The sequence below is a fragment of the Kogia breviceps genome, chromosome 5 (assembly GCF_026419965.1).
Source record: "Kogia breviceps isolate mKogBre1 chromosome 5, mKogBre1 haplotype 1, whole genome shotgun sequence".
NCBI classification, from domain to species: domain Eukaryota; kingdom Metazoa; phylum Chordata; class Mammalia; order Artiodactyla; family Physeteridae; genus Kogia; species Kogia breviceps.
In genome coordinates, this window is record NC_081314.1 from 32,263,166 (window position 1) to 32,283,220 (window position 20,055).

At 37.0% G+C, this 20,055-nt stretch overlaps 1 protein-coding gene across 5 annotated transcripts in view; it reads right to left on the reverse strand.

Annotated features, from left to right (window-relative positions):
* Positions 1–20,055, reverse strand: part of SATB1 (SATB homeobox 1) — a 99,947-nt gene that overhangs the window by 29,407 nt on the left and 50,485 nt on the right. For all 5 annotated transcript variants that reach the window (XM_067033852.1, XM_067033853.1, XM_059064652.2 and 2 more), the window contains 3 exons: positions 18,742–19,196; positions 10,901–11,113; positions 2,942–3,097 (listed from right to left, as the gene is read on the reverse strand). In XM_067033852.1, the coding sequence (XP_066889953.1) occupies positions 2,942–3,097; positions 10,901–11,113; positions 18,742–19,196 (824 nt within the window). The remainder of the gene's footprint in view (positions 1–2,941; positions 3,098–10,900; positions 11,114–18,741; positions 19,197–20,055) is intronic.

Consider the following 20,055-nt stretch of genomic DNA (forward strand, 5'->3'; position numbering starts at 1 on the left):
TCACTTAGTCCAGCATCCCTAATTCCTCTTTCCTTTGGGCCTGATGCTGCCTGGAACCCTGAGGAGACACTAAAATAGTGATGCAGAGGTGCAGAATTTGGGGTTGGCTCTCCTACTTTTTTAGTCAAGTAACCCTCGTGTAAAATGAGGAAATCAATGTCACAGCCCACAGGGTTACTGAGAACTAAATGCAGATAATATATAATGCATGACGGGGTCTAGCACAAAAAAGGTAATGAATGCTAGGCCAACACAGAGAGTCAGGGTGAGATACAGAAGCAGATGGGGTTGGATCGGTTGAGATAAAATGGCTCCAGCACATCCCTCTGTACACGTGCTTCATTTGGGAGGACCTCTGCCCATGCTGACCAGCCTTGGCACCTTTCTCCAAGGCATAAACAACTTTTGCGCAAGTTAAGAATTCTGACCATGAGAAAGGTACGTCGGATTTGAAGATTTTTCTTTTTGGTTTTGGTTTGTTTTCTAGTTTTTCTATTTCCTTCACCAAAAAATCACGGCAGGTGAACAGAACTTAAGTCAATGGACTACCTGTCCTTGTTAAGTCAGATCTCTTCTCTTAGGGATATATACAGGTTTTGGACTGTCTTATTTTTCAGTAATCATCAACTTTTAGATTTTCATAAAGAGGGCAGTGCTAACATCTAAACTGAACAGCTAAGAGAAAGCTACAGAAACACTTTTTAATGAAGTTCCAGTAAACTAGTAGTTAGGAATAACTATATGAGGGAATGAAGGTTAACAGCCTGCTCTTTCAACCAGTAATGAGGAGATGAGCTAGCAGCTTTGGGGGTTCTGGGGAACACACCATCATGGCAGATACACAGAAGTTGGCAACTGACATCTAAGAAAGTGACTCACGGGGAGCTTCGTAGGACAGGAGTCCAAAGAGCAAAGATGTTAAAAAAAAAAAACAACCCTAGAACATCACTCACATGACATTATCAACCCATTGCTACCACTGTCTGAACAGCTACAAAATCAGAACTCAGCCCAGGAGGGGAGAATTGGGGATATCCTTTAAAAGAAAGAAAGAATGAAGGTAGCAAAAACGCTGCTAGCCAGAAGGAGCTATGCTCTCGTCAGAAAGGAGAGGGAGGGTGGTGGTGATTATATGACAGATGCCAACTTCCCAAAAAGTTTTAATATTCTATTTTTGTTTGTTGGTTTTAAGCCTGCCCCTTATCACAATAATGCATGTTTAGTTTCTCTGTTTATCTATTCTGGAGATTGGGGGAAAGTGTTTGGCCTTGTAAGAAGACAGTCTGTTATTCGTGATAATTTAATTGGAAAGGTCAGAAGAGATGCAGAATCAGAAAGAAATGCAGGATAAACTACGTTGAAATATGAGATCCTCATCCTAATTAGACTAAATAGCCAAAAGAAGGCGGCCCAGGGTAGGTGGGTGAGGGGCGACGTGCAAACAGGACATTTCTCCTTAATGCCTAGTCTTGGCATGTAAATGAAGACATCTGAAGAAGCACACAGGTTTGACGCGGCTCTGACATTCTATCATAATTAGAAACATTTCAAGAGCCCTGTAATTTCCAATCAAAATTACAGTAATTTCCGATATACAAGCCATGATTCATGACAGAATTTTACATTCCATGAGAGATTACGGTGGCCTGATGTATGACACGCCGAGTATGGCACTAACATAAACAATTCAGTTTAATGTTTAAACAGCACTTGATGTTTAGAATCTCACAATAAAAGAAACATATTATTGTAGAAATTATCACTTTGACAGTGATTGAAGGGTACGCAGGCATGTGGCCTATAAAGCTATAATTTTTACAGTCCACAGCTTGAGTTTAATCATTTTTATATAACATTTCCAAGATATCCCTTACATATTTCCAGCCAGCCTATAACTTAAATAAGAACAACCTTTTCTCAAGCAAAACTCCCATCAAGGACCACTATTAATGTTGCTAGAATGAAATTTCAGAAAAACCTAATAATGAAAGTACTGTATTGTAAATACATCATATTGTAAATAGTCTCAGGACTGTATAATTTTATCAGAGGCTGACAGCAGCCAGGCTGTTTTACAAAGGAGAGTTCATTAACAATAATGAAATATATTTGTCTAAAATTTCCTTGATTGCCTCTCAATCTCACTTTGATAGTGTTATCAAATCCTTCTGCAAAGGGGACAAGACTTATACTGGACAAGACCAGTATTCTTCTGGTCCTTTAAAAAGTATTCCTGGCCTTGAACAAGGGTTTGTAGATAACTGTGAGCTTGTTCATGTAGATGACGCTACTTTTGATGAACATAAAGTATCAATATATGACAAAAAGACTGCATTATCTATCCTTCGTTATGTCTTGTAGGGATTTGTCACTTTTCCCATTCAATTTGATTCATTTATAATTCAAAAGATTTAGACAATTTTTCTAATTGTAATTAAATTTGTGTGTCATATATATACATAAACTAAAATCATTACTTTGCAAAGTTGTGTGTGTGTGTGTGTCAGTTTGTTTTAATAAGCACGCCTAACAGTTGTAGATGCCTGAGTTGGAACAGAACAAAACTACAATGCTCGTAGTATTTTAGGATGGAAATCAAGGTCACCTAAGTACTAATGAAATAATAATAATTCAAGTTATTTGTTCCATTACAATAGACCAGATGGAGAAACCTCCTGTACATTACAGTACTCTTCTGGAAACAACTATTAACTGACTCAGGGATTTCCTGAGAAATGTGTGGTTTGGACAGTAGATGCTGGAAACCAAGTATCTCTGCTCCCTGAATCTGAACACTCTGTTTCATCATAAGCTCTGTCAATAATCCTGGAAACCGTGACCTCTCAGGGATGCAAGTGCAACTTGCAAACAGACACCCCTTCGACTGAACTTTCACAGGCATCGCAGATAAACATTCTCCATGCCTAACAGAGGCTCTTACCTGGCTTTTGGTTGCTGCCACCTTTGCAAACAGAGCTTGGGAAACTTTAGCGCGCTTCATTTCCTGCTGAATCTCGTCGTAAATGGAAGCATTAATGTTCATGGTATTGTTCTCTGGTTTCCCATTCCTTTCAGTGGCAATGGTAGCTGTTTTCACCTACAAAACATTTTGAACATGCCTGTCATTTTCCACTGGCCAAACTGTTTTGAAGCTTCTCAGGCTCGGCATCCAAACTGGACACTGTTGCTCCTTTTATGATCAAGGGGATCAACAATGCAGTCATTCAACATGAGTTCTTAGCTGGAGATCAGATTGCTTAAGTTAAGGAAGTCATATTGTCACAGGTGACTGCAGCTGTAACCAGCTGACAACCAGGAATTATAATGCCATAAAGTAAGTTTTCTGGAAAACGAAATAGTTTCAAAGACTTGAAAACCCTAAACTAATTGTTTCCCAATTACCTTCCACTGCAAGTCTAACAAAGGAAATTCACAATTAAAATCATAATGCACAGTGCTGTATCTTCGCTGGGTACCCGATGCCTAAGAGACAATTGCATCACTAATAGCTATTACATACTATGGCCTTTTTAATTTTAGACTCTTTTTTTTTAATGCCTTTTCCTCTTATGTTTCATTTAAAAAATCTTCCATAACAAAGCCATCTGCAGAGCTGCAAATTTAAATCTTCTATCCATCCATGAAACAGGTAGAGTGCCTTGCTTAATTATCATAAAGGCTGGTTGCATTTTACACATGCATGTCCAAGCTGTTCTGTATAATTATTTCATCATTTCCTGGCACCGCTGTATATAACTCTTTCCTTTTGACTGGTGGAACCAGACAATAAGAAAATGTCTCACAATATTTAATAGAACATGACTGCAAGTTACTCAAAATATATAAACAGTGACTTACAAATATATTCAAAATATATAATCTTGAGTGAGAAATTAATATCAATGCCTTTGGTAATAATGATAAGCAGATATCTGCAGAAAAATGCCACAAAATTCAGGGGGAAAAATCAACCTCAACATTTACTGATACCATGATTAATCTTCAAAACTTAAAAACAATCTTTAAAACTTTAAATCCTTAAAATAAAAATCTGATCTTTATTGAGCATTTAAAGGAACCAACCAGCCTGGGAAATTCACATACGAACCATGTCGCTGCTTTTTACTGGGAAACTGATGAAAACATAAATGAAAAGTTGTCCAGGTGCAGAACCACATTTCTCCCAGCAAAGTGATTCATCAAGGACCACGTTTCTTAGGGTCCTTTACAGAATCCAGGTTTTCCTTCTCTAGAAACTTAACCATCTTGGACAATTTCTCTCATCCACTAGGAATAGAAAATGAAGCTCATTGTAAGATACACAAATGATTTGGGGGCACTAAATCACATACCTTCCTAGTCATAGGTAAGTCTCTAATGTTTATTCCACCCTGCCCCCAAATATTTGGTATCAAAAGAGGGGCAGAGGTTATCCTAAGCCATTTAATTCCCTGCACTTAGAGAGTAAAGCTGAGTCTCCTTTACAACATGCTTTCTGACTCGTAACTTCTAGCTGGTGAACAAAATAACTCACCTCTGGAGGATGCAGCTAGACTCTCCCACCTGGACACTACCTTTCGGAGCACAGAAAGGATAATGCTGGGAGGTGGTTGGACCACAGGCCCCCAGTGAGGACACAGAAGGTGAGGCAGGACAAGGGACCCACCGGCCGGCTGGCCTCACTGGCCTCTCCTAAAGCATAATCCGCAGACAGAAACAGCAAGAGCAGAGGCTGGATTTCCAGCCCTCCCCTGCCAGCTCTGGACTCCAGTAAGCAAGGGCACTCACTCCCGGAGGCATCTTAAGGACTGGGGGCCACTAGGCACAGACACAGGACTTTGAAGCAGTAATCTGCTAAACACCACTTTAGGAGCCAGAAGAGTTAATGCATTACCATAAATTGCCTACAAAGTTGCTTTGCTGAGATTCCCAACTTTGCTCTGGGGTGGTCTTGCTTTGAGGCAGAAGGATAGATTTGATCACCACATGGGGTCCCTTTTAATACCTATTTTTTTCACTGCTTAAATGAAAGAGAAAAAGAAAAGCCATTTCAATCGCTTTGAACATTGAATGTTATGGAAATGGAGGCATGAAGTTCAGGGCATTGGAAGAAACAGTTCCTTGGTATCATCTGCTTAGCAACAGTTAAGAGGGCAGGCTTTGGAAACTTGGTGTTTCAGTGTGTTTTGAAAATAATTTTCATTCTTTTGTAAAAATGATGTTTAAGAATTTATCTTCGAGGTGGGTTATAATCATTTGCTTCAACCCTGTGATTTTGTTTCTAAAAATTTCTTTGGTTTAATTTTTCTTTTTTTTAATAAAGCAATTACAACTTGAACCAAAAAGCAAACATTTTAAAACATAAAAAAAAAAATCTCCTAGTAGCCAACACAATCGAAAGTTGAAAAGTACTTTTTTTTTTAAAAAAAGTACTTTTTAAAAGTTCTTTTTTTTTAAAAAAAAGTGAGAGCAACAACTTTTAAAAATATTAAGAAACTGTATTACTCATTTAAAAAATATTTAGAAAAGCTCTTCCTTATCATCTTGTTGGCTCAGATATGCATCTTATTAGAGATAAGCTATTAGAATTCTGGAACCACATTTTTCTCTAAACACAAGGTATTGCTTAAGGGGAACTGACTTGGACAGCTTTTCAAAAATATGAAAGCTGAAATTTTTCCCCAGGTAAAAATGGAAACAAAAATCTTTTATACCTCACTCTACTAAGTACTATTTTAGCTTAGCTCAAAAAAAATCTTCTTTAATCCTGGTTTAGCTTTTAATATTATATCACACATTAAAATTCATAAAGTAGTTCATTCCAGGCAAAACAAACTACTCTTCAGCTCTTCTCTGCAAATAGCACAGGAGGTAAAATAAATGCAGTTGCTTTCTGAATAGCATTTATCAAGGTAGCGTGTACCACTCCATCATTACGGTGGCGCCAGGGAAGTAGTTAAGAATTAGAGCTTCTGCTATTTACCCTCCCACATGGGGAGAGGGTGTAGCAGTAGGGTGTGCTTTTTATTTCACTACAATTGTTCAGTAGAACACAAATTTTCCATGAGAATTTTTTGCTCCTTTACCGCTGCTGAATTGATCAACCCATACTACAAAATGAACTATATATACTACATATGTACTACATATGTACTACATATAGGCTACACAAAATAGACTCTACTGTGGTCCTGACTGGCGTCTGTGCTCTTCCTTGATGCCAAGTGGAATTGCCTGCAAGCTCATACTGCACACATGCGTGAGGGCATGCCCATATGCAATTAAAATGTGATGTAGTTTTAATAATAATTATGATAATAAGAGAGACTCACATTTATCAGTTGTTTATTATGAGCTGGGCCTTGTGTTAACATACATTAACCTGCATAATAGCCCTGAGTAGGTAATGTCACATTACTGCCCCATTTTTAAATTGAGAAGCTAACAAAGAGGTTAAATAATTTGTCCATGGGGCAAGGTTGAGAACCGAACTTAAGTCTAACACCAATGCTTATCTTAGAAATCACTGCAATACACTGAGGGTATGATGTTATATAGGACTTCTTTATTTGGAAAAATTCTTATTTTTTAAGATGTGCTGCACCTGCTTTTTGGTGGCCCTTTGCTAAATCTAGCTCATGAATGTCTAATTTTTAGTAGCGAATGGTTTTATCATTAGTTTAAAAAATCCATGCTATTTTGAGGAATTCCTATTGGTGATAGAAAACAGTCCCCATTTTCATATTTTTTATATATTAACACTGCTTTGAGTATCATGGTTCTATCTTTTTATACTTTTCTTCCTTTTGTAGAAAGAATGTTATTTTCCAGATCTGGACTTTTAAAAGTCCTCTAGCTTTTAAAAGATGACCATTAATGAGAAGCGTTTTCCAAGCACATACGTGATCTTAAAATAAAGCTGGTCAAAGGATTCATAACAAATAAAACTTTTATCAAGTGTGAAGTTCCTGCCCATAACTGAACCTATGTTTCATTATACTATAGAAGAATGTGTTGTAAAGAGACAGAAGTGTGCAGCTACCAGATTAAATTAATTATATATCGCTTCTATTGATCTAAACTTTGTACATTTTCTGAAACATTATTATAAAATGTCCCATCTGCAGAAGAAACCAAAGAATGCCATAAAGAGATGTTAAAAAAAAGAAAAAATATTATATAATTCATGTAAAAGTTATAACTTGATAATTATAGGCTTTCAAATGGTCCTTATGAAGACAGAAATTGTTAATTTAACTCCAAAGGTCACACATCTTAAAACACACAAATAAATCAATAAGGGCACACCTAAATAGAAACCCTCAACTTAAAATGGATATGTTTAGTGCAATAGACAACTTCCAGAAAATAATAATTAATTACTATTAATAAGATTCATCTTATAAACTCATCTGGAAAATTTGCTAAGCGATAGTCAGAAAAGAAATCTTTAAGGCCATGGAGCTTTGGAGGGATTGGTTTCTCCCAGATACTCCTACTACCAAAGTTTGGAAAGGGCTCTCTTTCTCTACAATATCAGAAATGCCCAACTGTCCAAAGTCTTCCAAAGTGGATCATGTGTCAAATATTCAATGTATTCTATCAGAAGACTATTTCACACGTGTTCCTCTTTCTAACCTAACAAGAAAACGTCTCATCCTCTCTGACAAACAGAAAGAGTCCCTGACTTTCATTTTCTCCTTTCTAAAATGTCTGTCTTCTGAGGACGTGGCTGGAGGGAGGGGAAGGAGTATCAGACTGAAGAGGGGATTTGAAAACTAAGTATTCGACTTTTCTCATTTTTCTCCTACCAAAAGGTTGGTATAATGATTCCATGAATTCATACACGTGAAGGCGCTTAGAAAACTGTGAATCATTGTCAAGTGCAAGGTATTCGTATTTCCTGAATTAGAGCATGTACATTGTGAAAATATGCTTTCAACAAACAGGTCTGGCCTGGAGCCTACTGCTCCAGCCAGAAGACAAAGCTCCTGGTGTGGCTACCCCTACCGAAGCCTGTGGGACAGGAGTGCATAGGAGCCATCTCGCCAAGGCAGAGCCAGCCAAGAGCTTCCTGAGGCTGGTCTCGGTTTTCCCTGGTGAGGTTCTCCTAAGAATAACACCGGGGCCTGAAGGAAGCCCCTTTTTGAAGATGATATATAACCTGAGTTCCTCAATGGTTTAGGTCCTTGGTCTGGCAGGACCCAGGGACATTCCAATCATCTGCCGTATGACCTAAACTCTTCAGAGAAGCTGGAAGATAATCCAGTCTCTCAGGCCTAAAGGTATCCTGGGTCTTCAGTGAGCTACAAGGGACCTCTGCCTTCAACAAGCATTAGAAAGAAATCCTGTTCCGGTCCAACCCAAGCCGAAGACTAGTCTCAAAACAGATTTCGAATATCTTCATTTGGGGGAGCGGGGGGGAATGAAACACACAGTGATTTCACACAGATTCCTCTTTGGCAAAATATAAAATATAAAAAGACAAAATCCTGCAGTCCTTTTCTATACCTGTGGTCTCCTCCTTTATTCCCCTCCCATTTGAGTAATCTGTAAATAAGCACATGAAAACCTTATGTACGGTATATTGGTTCCAGGTTAAGCAGTGGATTTCAACTGTTGCAAAACAGTACTAACTCAACTGCTCTATAACCCGTTTTTCCAAATCCTAAGTACTCATTTTACATTGATAATACATTTAATACATTAAAAATTCCCTAAAATTTAATTCACTGAATCACTGTCAAAGGGTAAAAGGTGAACAAACTGGTTGTGAGCTCTGTTATGATAAAATTAAGGAATGCAAAGGGATTCTCTATGAAGCAGTGAAATAAACTTATTCACACATATCAGATAATCATTTCAGAATGTGGTTAGATGGCCAATAATATTGTGTCAATAGAAACTTTTTTTCTTTGAAAGAGCTTCACTAAGAATCTACAGTATCTAAGTACATTCATCACTGGCTAAATGTCCCAGCTAAAGGCTTGGTCTCAACTCCCTCTTGAGAACAAACACATACAGCTGAGGGTGGCTCAACCAGTTTATCAGTAATTCAGGCCAAAATAAATTATATTTTCTATCCCAACTTATCAGCAGGTATAGTCTTTAGACATACATATAGGAAAGCAACCCCGAGTATCTTAGTAGTATACCAAAATAAATATCACAATTAAGAATTAATGTAATTTTGGCTAAAAAAACCAAAAACAAAAAACTTGATGAGTAAGGAAAGCAGAATCATATCTGGAAAACAAATAAAAGCATTAAAGTCCTAGAAAAATTAGAAAACAAAAGCTATATTAAGGAACTACTAAGTCAAATATTTGCATAGATTAAAACAAAAAAAAGAAGAATCTCAACGCTTAAATTCACACTGGTCTTAAGAAAGTCCTCTTTTGTTAGTATTGCAAGATTAAGTGATTAGTAAAATAACTCTGCCCAGAGGCCTTTCAATGATGACTGCAACAGCAAAATTAACTAATGATGGTACACAGGATAACTCTAAACACCACAAACTCAGTGTTCAATCAAGTCCAAGTATTTTTTGTTTAATCACTCTTACAAAAGTCATATATGTATATAAAGAGTTCCTCATTCTTTTTGGTAAGAAATATTGTATTGAAGGCTTATCAAATTCAGTAAGTGTGTGTGTCGGCAGATGGATATGTATGCATGTATTTGGGTGCCATTCTTTTCTGCTAGAGAAACATGTCTTTCTTAAAATTACAGCAATGCCTTCCTTATTGTCTGCTCCTATAGACATCAAGACTTAATTGATTTTCATTGAATAAAATGGAAAAAATGGACCTTTGGGATGTTTCTAAACAATAATCATTTCAGATCATTACAATATGCAGTTTAAGACCCTCCACAAGTGGCTGTATATTATGTCTATTTCTTATTTATGGAGTATCTATGGCAGTTTCATTTTTAGTGTTGAGTGAGTTTTATCTCTATACTTGGAAATGGATGACCATTTTTTTACTATTGATGAAATTAACATTAAGAGATAATTTCATTATTATGTTACATAAGCGCTTTTAATTAGTATTCCATACTTACTTTCCATCATTTTAGCTGACCTCACTGTTAAGAGTTGCACAGGCCACAAATTAAATGTGTAAGAAATATATTTGCTTGTGGATCTTATATCTAATCCACTCTCAAATTTGTATCTAATAGTTGTACTGAAAATTAACTTCTCAATTCTTACGATAGTTATGAGGTTACCTTTTAAACTTGATTAAACAAAATACAGATGTGCATACACAAAATTACCTGGCAGGTGACTTTTGTCCTTTGTAAAGGTGCAAAAATTTGGAAAATAGAAAATGTGCCCATTTCTGGGAATATGGATGGAATTCCTTATCAGCCCCATTTAAAGCTGCCTTCAAGGATTGTATTAAACTTAATTATGAAAGATTACAAATGAGATGATGCGTAATTGGTACCAGCTGCAGTTGGTATTGGAAAGCATAAATACAAATGGAATTATTTATTTTTATTTATTTACTATTCAAATGGTGGTTCTAAAACACGCAGGGATAAAATGGACTACATTACTCTTCTTTTTTTCCTATCGAGTTTAAAATACGTTTTTACTTAATAGTAGTAGAGCCAAATATCCCATTTAAAGATGACTTTTCACCCCCAAAGAACCCCCCAAATGAAGCAACAGAAAGCAATTTTTTTCCCTTTATCTAATTAGTAGCTGCTTGTTTTTATATCAGAATTAGTAATCTGGGACCAAATTCTCCTCAAGCAAGTCTATGAATTACTGTTAAAAAAAAAATCTCTATCCATCTATCTTTCTCATGCTTGTTGAGATTCTTCCTTAGACTTTTTTTTTAAAAAAAAAAACAAAAACAGAAAGGTGAGGAGGAAAAAGAGACTTCACCTGGGGAGGGCGGCTGGGCGGTGTGCTTATCAGGGGGGCAGGACCCATCGCTGAGGCTGCATTCAAGCTCCTTTCCCTTTCATCCTGGTAAATTCGATCTCTCTCAGCTTCCGGTAACTGCAAGAAATTCTGCATAGCCCGAAGGTTTACCAGCAAAGACTGGGATGCAGTCTTGGGGTCCTCTTCCTTTCGTAGGATTTCTGAAAGCAAGCCCTGCAGGGAATGAAAGGCACAGGATGAGCTTGCCCCCATGCTCTGCCCAGCCCGCGGTGATCCTTTCCTTTTCTTCTCCACTCTGTTCGGAAAATGAACAGTCAGAAGCATTAACTCCACATAGGAATATATTAGTTACAATTGAAGTGGTAGAGAAGAGAGCCTCAATTGTATTCTTAATTTTATTAAGCATCTGCTTTACATATAACATAAACTGTAACTGCCTAATTGGTCTCCTTCCTTTGAGTAGCTTAACTTGCCATGAAATCTTTCACAGAGAGAGGACTAAGGCAAGTTCAGAATAAATGAAATGCTCATAATACGACAGCACTGAACTGTATAGTTCTCAAGCTGCCAAGACAAAGGCAGTGGAATGCCAACAGCCCAATAGGTAAAGATACAAAGCCATTTCGAGAGAAGTCGGATTTACAAAGAAAATACTCGAAAAGGAATTGTAACATACTAGGAAAAAGAATATCACTAAAGCATAATCTAAGATTTATGCTATGTTTTTGCAGGCAATATTTTACATTATTCCTTGGTTTTCAAGTTATTGGAGACAATGACAAGTGATTCTTTCTATTTACCGCTTAAGGAAACTACTTGCTATACAATACCTCTGAGTAACAGGTTGAAAATTTGAACTTCAGAAACCATCCTTTAAATTTGAAATACATAACCCCTTTTCCACACTGCAAAAATCCATCGTAGCATGCCAAGAAAAAGAATATTATCAAATTCTGTAATAATCAAATTTCTTGAGGAATAAACATTTTTAACAGTGCTAGAAGAAATTCACAAACCATCAGTAAACTTCTTTATGGTGCTTCTCCCCAAATAACTGAGAATTGTTAACTACTTCTTTAATTTTTGGAAGAATGCATTTTAAAAATGGGTGTTTCTCCACAATTTTGTTTAAGGGCTTATAGGAAATACAAGGATTAGAAACATTTTCTGCCCATTTGATAAGGACTGAGCAGGCCTTACCTCTTCAACCTTCTGCATGAAAAAAATGCCTGGAATGCCAAGACATGTTTGCTTTCTACATTTCAGTTTATCACAATACGGCTCAGAATAAAATGTTGGGGAGATCTCTATATCGGTTGCAAATTTCATTTTCTAATAACCCTGCAGAAATGGCAACAGGGTACATTTGGGAAAGGGAGGTAAAGTGTTATGTCAAAACAACCAAGTCCCAACGTTATAACATTGGGGTTATTTCAGGGTTTCCTAGAAGCACAAACCTGGCTTTGTTCCCAATTCCTCAAGGAAAATGCAGCATATTGCCCCAAGATAACAGTTGGGTACAGACAATATAAAAGCAGTGTCCACTTCAAAAATGATCTATATAGGCTGCTATTAAAAAAGATCCTCCAATAGGCTCGGGGGCTTAAGAGTACATTTTAGTTTCTCATTTGGTCTATGCAAGGGAAGCCAGTTTCACCCTAAGAAATGTGACTGAAGAATGAAGGGTACTTGTCCTTTCATTTATAATACTGACAAGTAATGCTGCAACTATGTTTATACATGAGCAAAACATCCAGTCAATTTAACTAAAATTCAGTCAAACAGGCAGTCAATCACCCAGCTATTTAATTTGCACAAGGCCAACTAATTAGATTGACTGTGTTTTTGATGTGTCATGTTGAAACCAAGAAATACAGGTCTCAGAAACAATGTTTGAAAATAGGTGTAAAAAAAATAGTCCTTGCTCTATACTCTTCTCCATCAAATGGGGATAACAAATTTTTAAAGATATTAAAAGATGTATTTCGCAAAGCAATATATCTTAACTCTACAGAGATAGAAACATACAGTACACATAAATACATTATAAATTCCTTGAGTAGAATAGTCTAATATTTTTTTTGTCATCCCAGCACAATGCCTGCCACGTAAGTGTTTGATAAATATTTACTAAATGGATTATGTGTATTCAGACCATAGAAGGAAAAAATTCCAAATGGGTGACAGAAATTTAACAAGATATGCTCCCCATGGGAAAATTCTAATGGTAATTAATAATGTACTCAAGGTGAGCCTTCAGTAAAAAGTTATGTGACACTTTGTAAGACGTTTATCTACACTAATTTTTCAGTAATTAAAAAAAAATTTTTGCAGCAACATGGATGGACCTAGAGATTATCATAGTAAGTGAAGTAAGTCTGACAGAGAAAGACAAGTATGTATCACTTATATGTGGAATCTAAAAAAATGATACAAATGAACTTATTTACAAAACAGAAATATACACACAGACACAGAAAACAAACTTATGGTTACCAAAGAGGAAGGAGGCGAGGGATAAAACAGGAGTGTGGGATTAACACATACACACTACTATCAACATACATAAAATAGATAATCAACAAGGACCTACTGTATAGCACAGGGAACTATACTCAATATTTTGTAATAACCTATAAGGGAAAAGAATCTGAAAAAAAAATATATAAGAATATATATATATATATAAACTGAATTACTGTGCTGTACACCTGAAGCTAACATAACATTGTAAATCAACTATACTTCAATAAAAAAAACAAAACACTTTAGGTCAAAAGAGATCCTATAAACAGATGTTATTATATTTGGGAAATTTGATATTAGACATTCAGAGATCTCAGATAACAAAATGTCATCTCTTTCCATTAGAAATGTTTCCCGAGACAGCAGAGAACAACAGTGAGAAAGTCAACACATGAAAAGATACATAATGATATCAAGTCTTGCTAACATGAGACTGAGTCATTCCTGTATGGCTTAAAGTAACAGAAGGTCACTTGGGAGAGAAGTTAGCAATTTCTCTACTCATATTTTGACGTTAGCATGACGTCCCATTTGAACATATGAAATGTTTTCTGGGCAAAGCACTTTATTTCCACTTAATTATTCTAACTAGAGCTAGTGCAGGTTTTCTGCCTGGGATGTGTTGAAGGTCTAGACTGATATTTCAAATCCTGGGACACTCACAGAGCTCAAAAGCAGACAGTGTAGACAGTCTCAGGTGTTTTACAAACCTTCGGGTTTTTGGTTTTTTTTTTTTTTTTTTTTTTTTGGCCCAGGCTTTCAATGAGGGGAGTGCCCCCTGGTGGAAATGCTTGAAAATATTATTAGAAAATGTTTTGATTAGAATGTGTTAATTACTTTTTTAACGAGAATGATGTCACTTGAGAAAATTGTGGATGCGAAATGACTGGCATTAGAATCCGGATATGGGAATGAACGTTTGGGTCCTGTTTGGGTTGTTGTTATTTCAGTAGCTACATTTATGGATTCAAGATGTATGTGGCCCTTGTTTCCCATTTCCCATGACTGAAAATCCAGTTAAGACTTGCCAAGTTAGGTCAAGGTCATTTGTAGTGATTCCCCCATTGTGGCTAGTAAGAGAGATCTCTTACCAAAAACTTTTCTTCATGCTAAAAATAACATGTCAAGGTCATCATGTACCATACTTGCTATCGCTGAAATACCAGGACTAAAATATTCACCAATATTATGAGCCATAGGTGCTCAATAAATTTGCTGAATGAAATTAAACAAAATCATTAGTCATTTTTGTTTCCAAAAAGAACCTGCAATTTTGTATATTATGTAGTATGTTACCAGCACCTCTTGGATATCAATTTTATGGGAAACAAGAAGCTGCTTTTCATGGCACTTCACATCTTCAAATTGTTCAGTATGTGCTCTATACACAAAAACATAAAATTATTCTGCATCACTGTTCCATAGTGGTTGTGAGATTTCTAATGTTTTCAATTAAAGAGTGAACTTGCTGATGAATTCCTAAACCTTTTTTACATTCCAGAAAGAGTTTACAAGTAAAATTCATTAGTATTGGAAAAGAAAGAAAAACCTTCAATAAATATTATCAGTACTTCCAAAAGCTAATTATGAATTCTTTAAAACAGCAGATAAGCGAAAGAGACTGCCAATATGAACAAAAAGCCTGTCTGGCCTCCCGTTTGTCTCCTCTTTGAACATAATCACTGATTCAAATAGATTTTTATCAGCTTCGTGGAACTTCAAAGCCCTCAGAAGGAAAATATGATTTGATGAAACCTCCCTCTAAAAATAAAACATGCAGAAGATTCTTCAAGGCAACCTGCCTCTTGTTTGGTGAATTTTTAATCACACATCCAGGTGAAAGACTACTTTCAAACTCCACCTCCTACCTTGGACTCAGGCCAAGCAAGTTATAAGCAGACACATTCATCTCTGTCGGTTGGGAGGCCAAACAAGAGCTGTCACGTTGGGGTAATAGCACCTTTTTACCTTTTATTCAATAGTGATATGGAGAGTGGACTTTTCTTAAATTACACTGTGAAGAATTATAGGAACACAGTAGCAATTTCTGTTATACTTAAGCAGGCAAATTTCTCTCCACCACATAATTTACAGAACTCAAATTCAATAAAACATTACATGATGGTCCATTACTGTTATCAGTTTTGAATAATCCATCTTCATTCTTTATTTTACTGGAAAATAAAGTGTGCCAAAGACAAGAGGAGAGGGGGAGAAAAAAGGGGAAAAGCCACAGAATGAGATCAGAGTTAAACTATGGGATTTATTTTAAAAAGGGGGGGAGCATTGAAGAATATATTTTCTTCTATCACGACCTTTAAGTAGCAATAATACAGAGGAGTGAATTGAAAAGTATAATTCTAGAAGCTTCAGCATTTTAGCCATGGGTTTCCATTAAAAAGACATCAAGTAGGCATAACTGAATGAATGACAGATGCTAAAAGCTGGTACCTTCCGTAGCAATTAAAGAACATATGCCCATCAATTCAGAAGGGGGAAACATCCTTAAAGCAAGGAATTATATAAATTTCATCACAAACTTTCAGAAAAGGTAGGCTTTTTCTTTCATCTTTTTGTTTTCTTTTGTTTTCGACTTTAAAAAAAAATAGTGATACAGGAATGTCTTAAAAGAGAGGGGTATGTTTTAATTCAGGAGGCCCAATTAAGCTGATGAGAAAATTCTCCAATGAAGAGTTGAAAGATGAGACCCAGGATTTTAAAGTTATACAGAGCTGTCGATATTCTCAACTCACAACAGCATTATCTATTACATGAATGTTTTAACATACTGTTTATAGGATGCCAGTGTCTTTATCCGATCACATCAGAGAACTTTGCATTTGTATGTACATATTTTACATTAATTTTTTTAAAACCTGGAGCCAGAATTGCACACTGTAATAAGTACACACAAATGTGTCTGTGCGGTTTAACTCTGCAGAGCTCCTATTCTATACATATGCATTAGCATGTGTATTTTCATCCTCCACACTCACACCATACACTCTCACGATGCACCTGCTTTTATTGAAATGCATACAGTTTGAAATAAACATACTACATACACTCATATGAATGTATAATCATTAAAATAAATGCAGCTGTGTGTGTACGCCTGAGTGTGCGTGGCGTTTTGGTATGACCACCGAAAAGACATGCATGCTTGCGTGTTCCAAAGCAAATGCCCCAAAAGTGAACTCTTAAATATACAAAGACAATGACTCTCATTGAAATCAGACAGCTTCAAACATGGCCCCCAACATCCACTTCGATGGAGGAGTACCAATTACCTCTATACAGGTTTAAAACCAAACCCCTCTGTCATCTGGGGCTTCAGACAATTTTTCGGTAATGACTCTTTCTCAACTGGCTATTATTAATAAAGAGATGGATGGATATCAAGCTGCACCCGGGTTTCATTCTCCTCTCTCCCTTGAAAACATTAAGTCAATGTTTTCAATGTTAACCACAGAGACATCTTTTCGAAGAGATTGATAGGGTATAAAATAGAGAACTCTGTCTTTTTTCCAGTAACAAGTCTGTGGAATCTGTTCACGTGAAAACCCAAGGAGAGCAAATGGTCACTCTCCAGGGTGATGCCTTGGACATTACAGCCCCACAGAAGAAAAAACACACTGATGGGTGGTGACCTTACCCTTTTCACTTTCAGCTGGACTCTCTTTACTATATAAAACACACTTTCCTTGGTCCTTTAAGAAATAACAATTTGCTCAATTTCCAAAATGCTTTCCACTGAATCTGTGAGTCATTTGTGTCCATGTCAATGCTGTCTTTGTGGGCTTTCAATTCAGTTCAACAAGCAACTTTTATGCAGAGACCTGCCTGGTTTTTGCCCAGTACTGAGAACTACTGGTAGTTACTGCTATTTACAAAAATAAAGGATGCTGCCAGAAACAGGAGTAGCTCGAAGGCTGACTTGATTCTTTCATCCATTCATTTTTAAAATTTTTTTAAAATAATGACCCTCCAACGGAATAGGGGTGTCATATTAAATTTACCAGCTAATAATGAACACATTTTTAAGTTGTAAAGATATATTAATAAAACTAGGTAAAACCATACAATTTTAACCTGAGAAATAATTCTGCAACCACCCTTTTAAACACAGACAGATGATGTACAAAAAACAGTTAAAGAAAGTGAAAACAAACACTGAGTTAAAAGCTTTGTAAGGCCTCCTAAGTTCCAATCCAGTGAAGGCAAGCCAAAAATAAGTCACAGCTGGGATTCTCCTAGGTATGGAAACTGCCAGCAAGGAATTAATACTAGATATTTTTGTACCCAGATTTTATTCTTATAATTATGTAATAAACAAAATAACTTAAATACGAAAGGAAAGTATGAGTCAGCCCCCCCCCCCAATCAAAAAATTTGACAAAAGAAAGAACAGTGGTGAAACAAGAAAGTTAAAAGGACATAATGTCCTCATTCTAATCAAAGTTACATGTCTGTCTAGGGTTTTTCTGGGTGGGTGTGTGTGTGTGTGTGTAATCAACACCATGTATATATCATATTAGTTTCCAAAAAAAAGACATTAAAAAAAAAATCCTCTCATTCAGTGTTTAATGGAATCAATTTTTTTAGGGCTTTTCAGATGTCTTTATCTTTGGTCTTCTCCAGTATATCACCCTTTCTCAACATCCTGCTAAACATCTTCCTTGCCGATAATATCTTCACAGGAATTTGCCCAGGAGGACAAAGGTGTGAACACAAGGGGTATATGCAAATCTCAGTGAGAAGTCTCAAGCTAAGGCCTCCAAGGCCAAGCCTACCCCAGGGCCTGTTTTGTAAACAGTTTATTGAAACACCATATCCACACCATGCATTTCTGTCTATGGCTGCCATGGCCCTCAAAGACTAAAATACTTACTATCTGGCCTATTACAGAAAAGGTCTGCTGATCCCTGGTCTAGGAAAGGTGGATAGTGGGCTTGAAGCCTGGAGCCCTACCAATGGCTTTGACCAAGTCCTGAAACTTTTCTCAATCTGCTAACAGTCTATAATTCCATTATATAAAAGCATAGGTAATGTCAGTTTGAAATATTTTCGATATTTATTCTTTCAAGGCCCCTGAATCAGGATGGATTTGTACACAGCTTTCTCTTGGTAGAAGAGGTTTACGATAAGGAGAAAAATGATAAAATGTAGGCACCCCCAGGTACAGACAATATGACCACAGGGAGGGAAGGAAAAAAATGTTAGTACAAAGTAAGAGCATAAACATTAGTATAGATGGGATTAAAGAAGGAAGAGAAAAAGAGAGAGGAACCATTTACACATAAAACAAAACTGACCTGAGTTCTGTTAAAAGCCACACGTGCAAATACTGCCTGGGAGATTCCTGCCCGTTTCAGTTCATCACGTACCCACTGGTAGATTTCGGAAGACACCTCTGTGTTGGTGGAAACCTGTTGCTCCAAAGGCTTATTCATAGATCTACTAACAGGGGGAGGGTGGTTCAAGTACTGTTGGTTTAAGGACTGCTGGGCTAGAAGTCTGTTCACTGCATACTGCTGGTTCAGCAGCTGAGCCATCACCAGCTGCTGGTTGACCAACTGAGGACTGATGGGCGTTGACACGAGCCCAGGGTGCAGGTTGGGAAGAGGGGTCCGGACAGAGGGCTGGCTGCTGTGGGAGAGCTGCGCGGGGGACGGGGGCTGCTCCGCGGTGTTCCCTGGGACCGGCTGCTGACCAAAGTTGACGTGGTTGGCACCTTGCTGGGATAGTTCAGAGAGACTATCCATTTCAACTGAAGTGGACAAGAAGGAAAATCACATTGAGCCAACAATGATCTGCATTGATAAGGATCTCTGATCATTCCCTAATACAGAGAGAAGGCACAGGGCACACCCAAGGTCCAAGGAAACTAAGAACATCTCAAGATGGAATGCAATTGGCTGTTTTTACTTTTGACCTCTGCACCATGGCACAAACTTTGAAAGGGGGATAACACTTTCTAGTTTTATAATGTGGTTTAGATTTAAGGCCAGAAATCAATTATTTTCAAATTCTATGCGACTAGTTTGGGGGTCAAACGATTATTCACTCTTACTTCTTATAAAGCAACATTATTTTAAAATAGCTTCTAGGGAATTCCCAGGCAGTCCAGTGGTTAAGACTTGGCGTTTTCACTGCTGAGGACCTGGGGTCAATCCCTGGTCGGGGACCTAAGATCCTGCAAGCCATGTGGTGCATGCAGCACCCCCCCTAGCAAAAAAAAAAGCTTCTAAAAGAACACTATTTGCTTAATGGCAACTAGAAAGAGTGAGTGGAGCTAGGAAAAGATCATATGCAACTGTAGAAAAAAGAAATATGCAAGTATTTTCTCATAATATATACATTAACTGTTACTACTCTAGGCAAAAAGTTTGCAAGAAAAGAGTACACAAATGTTACTTATGTTCAATTTTAACCTAGCCATTAATATAAAAAAGTAATCAATATAATAAATAATAAAAGTGGTCATAATGATGATATGTAATGATAACTGAGTGCATGCTGAACACTGGGCTGGGTATCTTACATGTCCCGTTTTGCTGAATTCTATCATGTTAGGTGACGGGTATAGCTGAAAATATTTCTTAGAATGAAGCAAAGGGCTTAATGTA